The following is a 14,322-nucleotide window of genomic DNA, read 5'->3' as shown; positions in this document are numbered from 1 at the left end:
TCTTCATGTTCAGACAGCAGCTCCTGTGTTAACTGGACGCTCTTGGAATGATTGTAAATAAACAGCGCGATTAGCCAACACTTACCTCCCACTGTTTGACTAAAGGCTAAAAAAAGTACAAAACTTTTTAAAGTCTCAAGTTCAGCAAGTTAAAAAAAAGAACAGTCTGGTATTTCATTGCAGCAAAGTATTGGCTCCCACTGCAGGAGAAGCTTCTTCTACTTTGCCAGCCACTGTTATTCCTTTTTTAGATGCTTGCTGTTGTCACTGCTGTTCTCATCCACTGCCGCTTCACTTTTCTCTAGTTTTCGCTGGCTGCCCTCCGGGAGGATTTTCCGATGAGGATCAAAGCATACAATGATGCAGGTCATATTGTCGCAACCAGTGCCATCACCAGAAGTGTCAGGAGCTAAACACTGATCCAAGAGCTCTTCATCAATGGAAGAAAGTGTCCTCAGCTCTCCATTTTCATCTTTCTTGCTGATCTTCTCATGTATAAATTCTACCACCTCCTGACTGCTCATTACGTTCCAAATTCCATCACAGGCAAGGACCATGAAGTTGTGCTCTTCGTTGAGTGTCAAGACCTTAATGTCAGGCAGTGCAGAGATCATCTGCTCCTCAGGAGGCAGGTTCTTATTCCGCTTGTTGAAGTGGTCACCAATGGCTCTAGAGAGAGTGAGCCCTCTATTCACTCTCCCGTCCATTATAACCTTGCCACCACCGTTCTTTATCCTGGCCAGCTCCAATTCCTCCTCCGGTTTGTGGTCATATGACATGTCAACAGCCTTGCCTCCTTCAGACACAACACATCGCGAGTCACCAGCATTTGCCGCTATAAATTGTTTACCACGTATTAGAGCCACCACAGTTGTTGTCCCACTGTCTGAGCCAGGCTCTTCCTTCCATCCCTGGCATCATAGTCTCTTCCTCCTCTTCCTCCTCCCCATCTTCACTGTCATCTTCGTCATCCTCATCTTCGTTTTTAGCATCCTCACTGTTGTACTCCTCTTGCTCCTCCTCCTCCTCCTCTTCTTCACTACATTCCTCAATGTCTTCCTCCTCTTCCTCAGCCTCATCCGACTCATACTCACTGTCCTCAAAAAAGGCAGACTTTTCACTGTCCTCCAAAAAAGGCACACTTTGCAGCACGCTGCGGCTTTCCAGCAGGTGAGGAGCCGAATCGTCCAGCTTCGCCTGTAGAGGAGACATCCTTCCCACTTCTGCTCACCTCTGAATTCTCTAATGTCAAGTTATTCTCTTCTTTGCTGCCCGCATCGCTGGCATTATTGTCTGGCTTGGCGCATTCTGAACTGCAGGAGATTCCTGTGGCTTCTTCACCTGACCTGCAGTTTCTACTTTCCCAGTCTCCTGAACCTCCCAATGGATCGGTCTCACCATTAACAGTGGGCTCTTTCTGAGCAGCCTTCTCATTTTTCTTACATTGTCCCTTCTCACCACCTTCAGCAAGTATGGTGTGGTTAACATTCTTTGCACAGTTGCGTCCGTACTGGGTTAGCAGCTCTTCAATGGTCATAGTAGCTTCCTCATGCAAAAGTGCAGTTTCCTCATTATCACCAGCGTTCTCCTCTGCCACGTTCTCCTTATCGTCGTCGTGGTCATTCAGCGGCCTCCCAGCAATCTGACAGAGCTCTTTGTTTACCTCTTCAGTGGTGAGCATACTATCGATGGCCAGAAAAGCATCCTCCAAAGCCTTCTGCAGTTTAACCTCTTTGTAGGCCTTCTGTTCTTTAATGATTTCAGGTAGATACTTGGCACAATAAAGAGCGACCTCCTCCCCTCCATGACCATGTGCCTCCCACTTCTGTGCACCTTTAAAGTTTTGAGTCTACTGTTCCTAGCCGTACTCTCTTGGGGAAAGTTTTTGCATTTGGTAATTTTAATAGATGGAAGTTATAGAGGATGTTAAATGATAGCGCATCAGGGGAATCAGACAATGTTATTTACGAGTTGTGTTGTGATGTAATATTTGAGCATAAATGCAACTAGCAAGGTACTTTCTGGTGTCATCATTTGGCTGTACTGCTTGTTAAATGCAACTCTATTTTCATTACTGGTGGCAACGAGTAGACATGCCGTGAGTCTGCTTCTGCAAAATAAGTATTTAGCTATGTGATGATGTTTTAAAAAAAAATAATAACAAAAGGAATGTTATCACTTTCTCAAGCGTTTACACAAAACATAACATGCAACAGACACATGAACTCTCCATAAGTAGAATTTTCTGTAAAGTCGTGAATTGACGCGATTCAGGGATGATGGTTTGAGGTCCACTTTTTTTGAGGCAAGTGGTGGGCCACTTCTTTGAGGCGAAGGGTGGGTCACTTTTTTGGGGTGTCTGGGCCTATTTCTTGTCCCAGTTCGACCCTGCTGCTGGACAAAGAACACAGGAGGGGAAACATATCTGAGCTTTGAGCAGCAAGAAATAAGGAAGAGGATTTGAGCCACGGTTCTCAGCGTTGGCTTTAATATGAAGTTCATTCGTTTGAATATGGTAATTGCTGCTGTGGACAAAATAAAAGAAGAAAACTGCATATAGTTAGCCCCCATAAAAGTAGACATTTTTGTCACAATTTGTTTAGGGGAAAATGATACATAAACATGGGTTATGGTGGAGGACTGAACACCAGAATTATTAACTTCAGTGAACCATAGTGGCAGCTAATTCATTTTTTTTTAAATTGGAGAGCAGTATATATTTTCCATATATTTTCCATGAATATAGTGAGTGACCAATCGGAGCGAGAGACACCCATCCAACCAGTGTGTGTAGCTCAACAAAAGAATACTGGTCATGTTAGCTGGAAATAGGTTTTTTATGTTGTTTGACCATGCTGTTTGATATAATAATTAAAATATGCTAAACACATTTCTTTGTCTATGGTGGGAGATATAATCCTATGAAATTCCTACTGTGAGGTACATTTCTGACAAGTAGCCACCTTTTGGTGTGTTAGAGGTGGGTAGCTAGTGGTATATGTACGTTTTTTTTTTTCTGATGTTGGCTTTGCCTACAATTGCAGTAAAATTGATATACCTACTCCAAGAAAACATGTCCATATTGGCTGCACCAATTTAGGCCACTATTCCCATATAAGAGCATTCATCAAAATGGCTTTGCCATGAATGCCAGAAAAAACGATATGCCACCGTAAGAAAGGAGTCCCATGCTGGCTGCACTAATGTAGGCCAGTAGCCCCAGATAAGAACACTCATGCTGGTTTTGTGCATAATCCCAGTAAAATTATTAAACTTTCAGTTTGGGGCATAGCGCCCCCACAAATCACCCCCAGACAACATTCAATCACATACATAAATACCACTAAATTTAGTCACTGAACCATTCTTTGACACACATTAACAGACACAGAGACATGCAGGTACACTTGCATACACATTTTTAAACACTTACCTCAGCTCAGACATCATCCCTCTCCAGGACCTGGCAGCATGCAGTGAGTCAGGGGTCTGTATCCTCCCTTTACCCCTCCCTCTCCCTACCATTCAAAGGCTGCAGCATTGGGGTCAGCAGTCTGTCCCTTGCTCTGGCCGGATACAAGCAAGGAGAGGCAGAGGTGAAGTGCCATTCATTTTCCTTACCAGGCTGGAATTTCAAGTGCACATTGGGAAAAAGGAAGGGTGTGATGTGATGCCATTCACAGGTTTTGCTTGAATCTAGGCATGGGTGCCTCCTGGTGCCAGCCCTGGCACTTACACATTGCTGTTAACAGAATTAGTGCTAAAACACCACTCCATAATGCCATAATGCCAATTGATTTTTCTTTTTCTTTTTTGGTTGCAAACAAGGCCAAGATCATTTTCAGAGCGCCCTCTTGGGGCAACCACTGGTGATATGCACATGCTACCCAGCGACTGCTTTGAGAGGAGCTAGATAACATGCAATGCGAATACAAATGAGTGAAAACACACAATATCATTTGATGTGGAAACAGAAAATTGCAGTCACTGTTGAGTGAGTGAATGAGAAACAACTGTATGTGGGAGCACAGAATGACAGACTGATGCACCTAACACTGTATCTTTTGTGAGGGATCAGAAAATGACCGACTTGCTTGAACGATACACACATTTTTTTGCTGAAATGGGGCCGACCTCGAAGTGATTGTCCCAGTGATACAAACAGACACGATTTTTGGTGAGTGAGCATAAAACCAGAGTGACTGGCTTTAGAGGAGCACGATTGCATTCACTTAATACAACCCAGTGATTATACACATGCAATGTTTTGTTAGACATTACAGAACCACAGCGGCTGACACATTTATGACTTTTTGTGACTGCACAAAGTATCACTGTATAAAAAGAGGTTCATAATTAAATGTACCTGGAGAACAAGTCAAGCGAGTCTTCAGGCAGAAACACACTCTCGGTCCCAAAACGTGCCTCCAGTAGGGCACTGCATGCAGGTAGGGGGCATTTCAGACCAGTCACAGCGGATCCTGTATACCTTAATTGTGTGTTGAACTGTGTAGCCATCAATCACACCTAGCACATCCAATTCTGCAAAGTCTGGCATAGGACACTCTGGTTTTCGAAATGTTTTAGAACATGAACAGGTTTTAAAACTTGATCAAGTGACAGTTGGAAGAGGAACAGTCCACTTTATGTGGGGGAACATTACAGGGAGATTCAACACAATGCACGAAATTGCACATCCTTACAGACTTAACAGGTCCATCTAGTTGCATCCTTACTCACTTAACAGGTCCATCTTCACTTAACAGGTCCATCTAGATGCATCCTTACTCACTAAACAGGTCCATCTAGATGCATCCTTACTCACTTAACAGGTCCATCTAGATGCATCCTTACTCACTAAACAGGTCCATCTAGATGCATCCTTACTCACTAAACAGGTCCATCTAGATGCATCCTTACTCACTTAACAGGTCCATCTAGATGCATCCTTACTCACTAAACAGGTCCATCTAGATGCATCCTTACTCACTAAACAGGTCCATCTAGATGCATCCTTACTCACTAAACAGGTCCATCTAGATGCATCCTTACTCACTTAACAGGTCCATCTAGATGCATCCTTACTCACTAAACAGGTCCATCTAGATGCATCCTTACTCACTAAACAGGTCCATCTAGATGCATCCTTACTCACTTAACAGGTCCATCTAGATGCATCCTTACTCACTAAACAGGTCCATCTAGATGCATCCTTACTCACTTAACAGGTCCATCTAGATGCATCCTTACTCACTAAACAGGTCCATCTAGATGCATCCTTACTCACTAAACAGGTCCATCTAGATGCATCCTTACTCACTAAACAGGTCCATCTAGATGCATCCTTACTCACTTAACAGGTCCATCTAGATGCATCCTTACTCACTAAACAGGTCCATCTAGATGCATCCTTACTCACTAAACAGGTCCATCTAGATGCATCCTTACTCACTTGTATTTGTATTTATTGATTTATAAAGCGCCTTACGCCAAAGCGCTGTACATGGAACAACATGATACATAGAACATAAACGATATAACAGATGAAGCAATTACAATATGAATCAATCAACAGCAAAACAATGAGAAGAGCAATTAACTGAAGGGGATAGGGAGGGAAAGGGAGATGGGACAGAATAAGGGGAGTGGAGGAGAAGAGTAGGAGGAGGGAAGGGGAGGGTGGAGGAGAGAAGGTAGGAGAGGGGAGAGGAGAAAGTCGGGGGGAAAGAGTGGGGGGGATCAGAAGGGGAGAAGGGGTTTCAAGGAGGAGAATGGAGAAGGAGAGATTTAAGGGAAGTGCGGAATGAAGTAAAGGCGAGGGAAGAACAGATAGCAAGAGGAAGGGAGTTCCAGTGTAGAGGTGCTAGGAGTTGGAAGGAGCGAAAACGGGAGGAGGCACAGGGGAGTGAGGGTGCAGCGAGAAGGAAATGGTCAGCGGACCAAAGGGAACGGGAGGGGGAGTAGAAGGAGAAAAGGGAGGAGAGATGAGGGGGGGCAAGACCATGGAGAGATTTGAAGACAAAGCAGAGAAATTAAAATTTAAGTTGGGAGTGAAAAGGAGTCAGCCAAGGTGGGAGAGAGAGATAGAGATGAGGAGACAGAGGGTGCGAACAGCAGAGTGGTAGATGGATTTGAGAGGGGCAAGGTGAGAAGTAGGAAGTCCAAAGAGTAAGGAAGAACAGTAGAAGAGGCGGGAGAAGATGAGGGAGGGGATTAAGAGTTTGGTAGCGTGGAAAGTGAGAGAGGGATGGATTTTGCGAATGTTGAAGAGGTGAAAGCGACAGGTGCGAGAAGTGAGGGAGGTGTGTTGGGAGAAGGAGAGAGAGGAGTCAAAGAGAATGCCTAGATTACGAGCTTGAAGAGAGATAGGAAGGTTGGAGGGAGGAAAGTGAATGAACGGGGGAGGAGAGGGAGAGGGAAGAGAGTTAGGAGGAAAGAATACGACTTAACAGGTCCATCTAGTTGCATCCTTACTTATCAGGCCCATCTAGTTGCATCCTTACTCACTTAATAGGTCCATCTAGATGCATCCTTACTCACTTAACAGGTCCATCTAGTTGCATCCTTTATAGTTGTATACAATGATAGAAATGATGCTTCCTCTCTTAAGACAAGGCTTCAGCAAAATTGTGCATATCATGGTTACCAAGGTATTGGTGTGCAGGTGTCCATAACAGTGGACCCTTCACACAATGCCTCAAGGACCCCGGATGAAAAACAGGCACTTCTCAGCCCACAACACAAATGCACATGTGGAATGTCTTCATGCAGAGAAAGCAACAGCTTCTTACTGCCTCTGGTGCTTCGTTCCAGCAAAATATGGATCAAGGGTTTCTGGGTTAACTTTAATAAATCATTTCATTGGTCTCATATGAGATGTCATGTTTGGAAATGAGTCACAGGAGCTCAAACGGACACTCCCCGTATTTGCGGTCAGTCCGCATGCTGCCATCAGATGGTACTGTCACCAGCCTGCTTAAAACATTGGTTTCTATAACATCACGGGCAAGCACTCCCACGACCACAATGGAGCATACAACAACACACTGGATAATAGACAGTAATCCTCTAAGCCAGTGCCACCAAGACATACAAGCATGGCTCAAAATAGGTCACATGATGAGAGTGCACTTGCTCAATGCCAACTGGGTATTAATGATGCTTGTAGACACAATTAGGGCCTCATTACGAGGCGGGTGGTAAGGGGTTAACGGCGCTGGTAAAGGTGCCGGAGCCGTTAACCCCTTACTGCCCTATTACGAGGTCCGCTCACGGAACCCTCTCTTGATGCCTGGTTTTACCAGACGTCCTTAGCAGGTCCCCCGAGCGGCCCAACATGCTAACAACGTTGTTAGCATGCTCCCCATTCCCATTGAGCCCTATAGGGGCTGAAATGGGAATGGGGATTGTCTGGGTTCCCTGAATGGGGAAATACCGGGCCCTCCAAGGTTGGAATGGCCCGGTATTTCCCCATTCAGGGAACCCGGACCCGAGTTTGGAGGTAGCCATACCCTTATTAAGGGCATGGCTACCTCCAAACTCGTAATGAGGCCCTAGGTCTTTCATGGCTAATCTGAATAGCACATCACTGCTTCGAAATTACGCAGCTGTTACTTTTTCCTTGAACTGTAAAGCCCACCCCACTTTTGGCCAATTTTTTCTTGCAGTGTGGGAGACTCGCTGATCTGTGGAAATTGACTAGAAGCTCATCACGCCATGCTGAGTCACCATAACTCCTCCTGCCAGGAAACTGGAGTTGGAGACTAATAAAAGGTTGCAGCAGGGACATGGAGTTTGGTAAATTTCTACTTTGTGCATTCAAGGTTTTGATGAAGCCCACAGGGGAGTTGACCTCTGGGAGAAGGTGGTTGCTGAGTAGCGCAGACACCAACAGTTGGCAATTTGAAGAAGAGGACAATCACCCAAATACTTCCACTGCCTTAAGGATCGGTCACACGATGCATGCTCCTTGCTTAACCAAATCCTTCACCTTTGACCAGCGACTGCCAGCCATGATTGAAATTATTGGTAGGCTCAGAGGTTTTGCTTATATTTCAGCCCATCTCACAGTTCCAGAAATGGCCTGTGCCAATGACAGATGTGCCTCAACGTGCCAGATAACTACCTGCAGATAAAAGCGCTGTCCCACTGGAACTCCAGACTGCGTATGCTGAACTGCCTTTCTGAGCAATGCAATTTGTAAAGGGACTACTGCAACAGTTGCTGGTTGTGTATGGGAGAATTGTGGTGTTTTTTGCTATGCTTGCTAGAAGCTCTGGCAGATGTTGAGGTCAAGTGAATGGTATAGGTAGGTCTGTGCCACAGCTAAATGTGGATGCATCATCAACATGCCACAAGAATACTCATACATTCGATATCAGGTAATATTATCCCCACCAAAATTATCGTCGTATATATGGTCATCGGGAACGGCCATAGGCGATATTTTTAGAGGGGATAATATCAGAGACTTTCATAATGGAATGACAATCAGCAAGGAGACAACAGATGGCCACATTTGGGAACTAGGGAAACCTTAAGTAAAATCGAGCAGTCTTCATTCCATTGAATTTTATTGATTGTGGTCACATTTCAACTCAACCGTTAGCATTCTTCGCCAGCCTCCGGCTAGGAAGCAAGTGGAGATTTCTTAAAATAAAACAGATGTTCCACAAAAAAAAGCATGAGAACAACTTCTATGATTATGTACAAAAGGGAAAGACCTGGAGATGCATAACCCATGGTCCCATCTCACTCAACATGAACCCGCAGACAGAATTCCAAACTATGATGGCTAAACATTACAGTTTCATGGATGTAGAGTTTCAATCTTGGTTCATGAAGAAAAGAACAGGTGAAAAAACTGGGCCCTGAGAATATACGACCGAGCACGCTGTGCACTAGGAGGGGCCCCCAGCACTGGCCGGAACCAGCGCTTTCTCTTGTAAAGTCAGTTTTCTTGTAGGCAAGTGAAGATTTAGCTTGAAAAATGTGGACATTGTTTGAAAGCCATGCACCACGAGCTTCACCTTTGCCAGGACAGTGGTGTATGAAAATGCACATTGTCACTGGATTTAAAAATCAATCCTTCTCAGACATCCTGTATCAGCTTCAGGGCAGAAAATACAATGCAATATTGAAGAACACTCGGAAAAATTTGAAGTAGGCAAAAATTACAAATGCAGTCAAGCAAATTGCCACTGTTTGCACAGACGGAGCACTCTTCGGTTATCACAAGCGCCGAAGCAAACAGTGTTTAAGGGCAACCCAGTAGGGAAACAGGGTGGTGCTTCAAAGAAGCAAAATCTCTATTCACATTGTACCAAAGGAACCAAGGTTAGCCCTCCGGTAAGAACACTGGTACTCAATTTCTAAACCATAAAATCCATGCATTCCTTGGCCTATTTGAGCTTCCGCAGGTCATCGTCCTCCCGGCTCTCGATGGCAGAGAGCGTGATCAGCATCTGGGCGGCATAGTATGTGACCATGATGATGGCACGGGAGCTGGGCACCGGGAAGCAAAACTTGTTCACAGCGATTGTGAGATCAGAAACTATGAAAAGTACAGCACCGATGCAGGCAGAGAGCTTGGTCCAAGTCCAGAGGTCATTACAGAGCTGTATGCCAGCGACGGCACGCCAGCCCATGAAGGCAATTAGGGCAGTGTACACTCCCACCAAGTAGGTGAAGGGGCTTGAGAGGTAGGAGTACAAGAGAATATACATGAAGCCTGAGATTAGGCCCATCACCACGCCAGCTTTTAGATCCAGCGGCTTCATGCCGAACGCTGCGGAGTACAGTATATGGGCAATGGCAAACATTAGCAAGCCTGGAAAAGAATAAAAAGAGAACACATTTAAAAGTAATTGAGCTGTTGACATAAAACAAATTGTTACTTTTTTATATTCAGTAATACATTATATTTACTGGTTGCCCAAGAAGGCATACCAAAAATGTTATGTTTCACAGATCTTGAATACTTTATATTTTTCATAATTTCATCAAGAGGAATAAAATCCTGTGTTAACGGTTATTTCACACAGACCCCATACGCATAGCTACACCGACCTATTATATTGCTCCATTTCATTTTGTTGGGTATTTTAAAGCAAACGTTTCCCTGGAAATATTTGTTACTATAACCGTTTAGACCTCAGAAAAGAGGTCCTAGATTTTTTTTATCAAGGAGGCCATGTATTGCACAGTGCAAGTGAAAATAGCGTCTTAATTGCGTGTGTTCTACCACTGATTGCTCTTAAAGAGGCTCTGTGGATCCCAGAAAGTTGCCTTAAGGATAAGCCTCATCCCTTGACGCCATGGAGGAAGGTGTGGGGAAGAATGTGCAGGATCTTTGGTTTACGAGACGCATACTCACCACACGTATGCCGTCCACGAGTAGAAGTCTGGAGGTGATGACCTCCTGTTCAGGAGGTGGGAAGAACTTGGTCTAGCTACGTCGGGAGACGTTTTTAAAGATGGAGTGTACAGGAACTTTTTAACAGTGGCCAATGAATATGGATTACATAAGGGACAATTTCTGGGATACACAAGACTTACCAAATTTGCGGAGGACATGTGGCCCGGGTGGACGGAGAAACCCAAGTGCGATGGTTTACTGTCCACATTTTTTGAGTTGGACGGCGGCTGGAAGCCTGCGTCATGCATACACCAGAGCTTAATAGCTGGAGCGAGCACTAGAGTTGCAGGAATCAGAGATGCAAGGGAGGTGGATCTGAGCTGCGAGTTGGATCAGAGCAACGCATTGGTGTTTGTTAAACTGGTCTCTAGGAATGGACGTTTCTGTTACAGCGGAATATTTTGTATAGAACTGTAATAAAGTGACTTCCAGGCTTCTTATGGTAACTTCTAGGGTTTATTAGCAAGTACTTAAGTTACAGTTACAAGAAGATATAGACATAAGTGTACAGGAGATACCACTCGCTCCCATCACCCAAGCCGGGGAGCTCTAACTGCCTGAGTGTGGAACTCTTGGGTAAATATTCTAACATTCAAAAGGCAACTTTTCACATGATATCACCACCTCACAGCATCCACGGGCAGTCACTGTATAACAAGAACCTATATGACTCCACATAGACTTGCACTATTTAATGAGCGGACATCCTCCCGTTGCCCATGGTGTGACAATGACCGTGCAGACTTTAGGCATACGTTTTGGCAATGCCCAAAGTTTCGCACCTTCTGGCAACGAGTCAGGCAGGCCTTAGAAACAGCTGGTGTCTCTAGATATGAATGGACACCTGCAGAATCTCTGCTTGGTATATATCCCCGCCCGGACAAGGCTAGGAATAAAGTTAGCCAATATGCAGGACAGGTCCATAATTCTAAAGGGAGAATCCGTATGTCATGGAAACTGCACACAGGGCCAATTTATAAGTTATGGTGGGATGACATGTTGAAATAGTCTACTGCTGAGACCGTGGAATGGTATAGGGCCTTACGGAGGGGTACAAGACTATCTTCAACAAATCTGGATGCATGAAAGCCCTGCTGCAGGCAATGTTCTCTCGCTCTGATGATAGACCGCTTTGAGGTGTGACATTGAATATGCATTTACCTATGTTATCAGATATGACAATACGATGACTCTGCCCCCTTTGGGGAACCTACGTCCTCCAATTGCCTTATTCGCTTAATGATTAAATGACAAAACTGACTCCTCTTGCTCAATGTAATTGTACTGCAGAACTTGATGCCCAGCAAAGTTATTTTATCGTTTGTTGTTTATCTGAGCTGCTTTTGAGTCGACAATAAACAGAATTGTTTTATATTGCTCTTTATTTTAAAACCTGAGTTCTCTCAGAAAAGAAGCGCTTGCCGCAGAATCCCACTGGGAAACCTCCAGGCTTCCCTGTAGGCCAGTCCACCTCTGGTGTGATGACTGCCACTCGAAAAGGAGCAGTCACCATTGTGGACTAGGTCTCAAAATTCATCACCACAATCTACAACACCCATTCATATTTCAATGTTTACATTCCTGTTGCAAGACTTTGGAACTTCCCGATTTAATTTCACAAACTACATATCCTATAATAAAATGTGATGGTTCTCATTACCACACTATTCCTATGGAACAGTCTTGAGAACTTCTCTCCTCCGATGCTCTAAAGGTCAGTGCTACTTTCACTTTGCCTGGTCCAGGGAGGCAGGCGGCATATTACCTTCAAGTTGGTGCTCTTGGTGCTGTTAACACGCCTTAACCACAGGGTGTGTCAGTAATTACGCAGCTGCCTGCAGGAGCACATGGCTCTTGCATGGAGTTTGTGCCCTGCCTCTCTTGCTCCGAACCGTGGTTTCTCCCTGTGTCCTGATGCTGCTGTTTCCAGACCCTGGTGGTGTTGCAACCCTCTGCGCTCTTCATGCAGCACTGTGCCCTTTGCCCTTCAACCCCATGCATCCTGATTGCAGTCCTGTCTCCTCTCCCGGCAAACCCTTGCTCACCGACACCTCTACTTCTGTTCCCTGCCTGCAGTTCCTTGCTACGAACCCAAAGACCATGTAATTTGTCAGTAGTTTCCCTGATTGCAATCCCGAGTTCCCTTTTCAAGCTGCAGTTCAGTGATCACTATTGACCAGACTGTCAGTTCCTGGTGCTCCTAGGTAGCAGTCTGCAATATTCTAGTCCAGAGCTTCTGTCCAGAGTTTCGTTATTACTAGTCAGGAATGCATAAATATTCAACACTAACAGAAAGCTTGAACAGACATTGCAGTCTCCTGATTAACTATCCAAACTAACAGACTCACCTTTTCCACCCATAGATGCAGAGATCACAACATTCAGATCTGTTGGGCATGTTTACACGAAGTGGGCACCTTTGAGCATATGTTGTGGGAGTGCTCAGGGGTGAGAGGTATGTGGTTTGAATTTGACCAGATCTGTGAAAGGATTCTTGAAGTGAAGGTTCATATGGATTTTAAGACCATAGTGCTGGGTAGTGGGGATTTGTTGGACGACCTGACTACTTCTCAGAAGAAATGGATCTTTCGTGGGGCAATGGTGGGGAAGAAGCTAATTTTGAGACATTGGAAAACGTCTACCCCCGTTACTATTGAGGAATGGATTGCTGAGATGCATTCCCTAGCGGATATGGAGAGAGTGCTGTATCGGAGAGAAAAGAAAGATGGATTATTTAATAAGATCTGGGGCACATTTCTGTTACTATATTAGATTTGTTTTATTGCTTGTATTGTGACTCCAGGGGGAGTGGGGGGTGTTTCTGATGTATATAGTTAATGTTGATTTGCTGTGATTGTATGATGTTTGTATTTTGTTTGTGTTTTTGTTCATATGTTGTTATGATGTGATCTTTTTAAATAAATATTTTAAAAAAAAACAACATTCAGATCTGTCACTTTCCATTATTGTTTTCAAAGCCATTCACGGGCATCGAACTGACACTGCACCTGCACCACCACCGGCCTCTCTAAGGCAATGAATCACTGCCAGACTCACTCCAACCCGGCCCCATCTGCACTCAAAATGCCCCAGCCCAAAAGTTTTCCAGAGACTTGCCAAGGTCCTCTCTCAAGTCAAACCCCACCCTGTCCTTGACTGTGATGTAACACAAACCCGGATATGGTATTTGACACAAACCATACTGGGTTCCAAGAGTCGTAGGCCTAACTCATGATTGGTTGTGCCTGTGCATGAGGTAGCAGAGAGCCATTCAGTGACGAATTGCAGTGAGACAGTTTGTTATCTGTTCTGAAATGGCTGGGGTCAAGGAGGGAAATCAGAAATATTTGAGTTTCCTCAGCAAAAAGGTGTTATTCAAAGTTAAAGGATAAGTCTTCCTAGGGCAGAGGTATAGAGGGTGAAGCGTAGAGGTCCAAGGACTGTTCCTTTCGGAACACTGACAGGGAGATGGTGGGGGGTCAGAGGTTTGTGAGGATTGATCTTCCAGGTAGGAGGTTATCCAGGCAAGAGCAGATTGAGGACGATGGAGAGGATTAGTCGCAAGTGTCGAAATCAGCAGAAAGGTCCAAAACGATGAGTATAGAAGAGAGTTTGGAGTGGTGAGCATTAGAAAGAAAGTTGGAGACATGCATGATATGATATTATATGATAGGTTATTTACAATGCGCTTAATACCCAGAGGTTTCTAAGCGTGGACCCGGGGATCAAACCTATGTTGCTCCGTGTCGTCTTGCTTCCAAGGCGAGCATGTTGCTGCTGAGCTATCCTCCCGAGACAGTCTTGTCTTGTCTTGATGGAGTGTTTACTATTAAAGCCAGATTGAAGTGGATCTCCAATGACATTACCTTCAAGGTACTTAGTGATCCAGCTGAAGATCACCCAAT

At 44.7% G+C, this 14,322-nt stretch overlaps 1 protein-coding gene and 1 pseudogene across 1 annotated transcript in view; both read right to left on the bottom strand.

Moving 5' to 3' along the window:
• Positions 1-236: 236 nt before the first annotated feature.
• On the bottom strand, positions 237-4,753 carry LOC138505096 (protein phosphatase 1G pseudogene; annotated as a pseudogene).
• Positions 4,754-8,556: 3,803 nt separating this feature from the next.
• Positions 8,557-14,322, bottom strand: part of TMEM86A (transmembrane protein 86A) — a 171,075-nt gene continuing 165,309 nt past the window's right edge. Inside the window, exon 3 of the mRNA XM_069624163.1 lies at positions 8,557-9,829. Coding sequence (XP_069480264.1) covers positions 9,402-9,829 — 428 coding nt within the window. The 3' untranslated portion in view covers positions 8,557-9,401. The remainder of the gene's footprint in view (positions 9,830-14,322) is intronic.

The sequence above is a fragment of the Ambystoma mexicanum genome, chromosome 11 (assembly GCF_040938575.1).
Source record: "Ambystoma mexicanum isolate Mex_15411 chromosome 11, UKY_AmexF1_1, whole genome shotgun sequence".
Taxonomy (NCBI): domain Eukaryota; kingdom Metazoa; phylum Chordata; class Amphibia; order Caudata; family Ambystomatidae; genus Ambystoma; species Ambystoma mexicanum.
The sequence above is the reverse complement of the archived record's forward strand: the minus strand, read 5'-3'. Positions and strand labels throughout refer to the sequence as shown.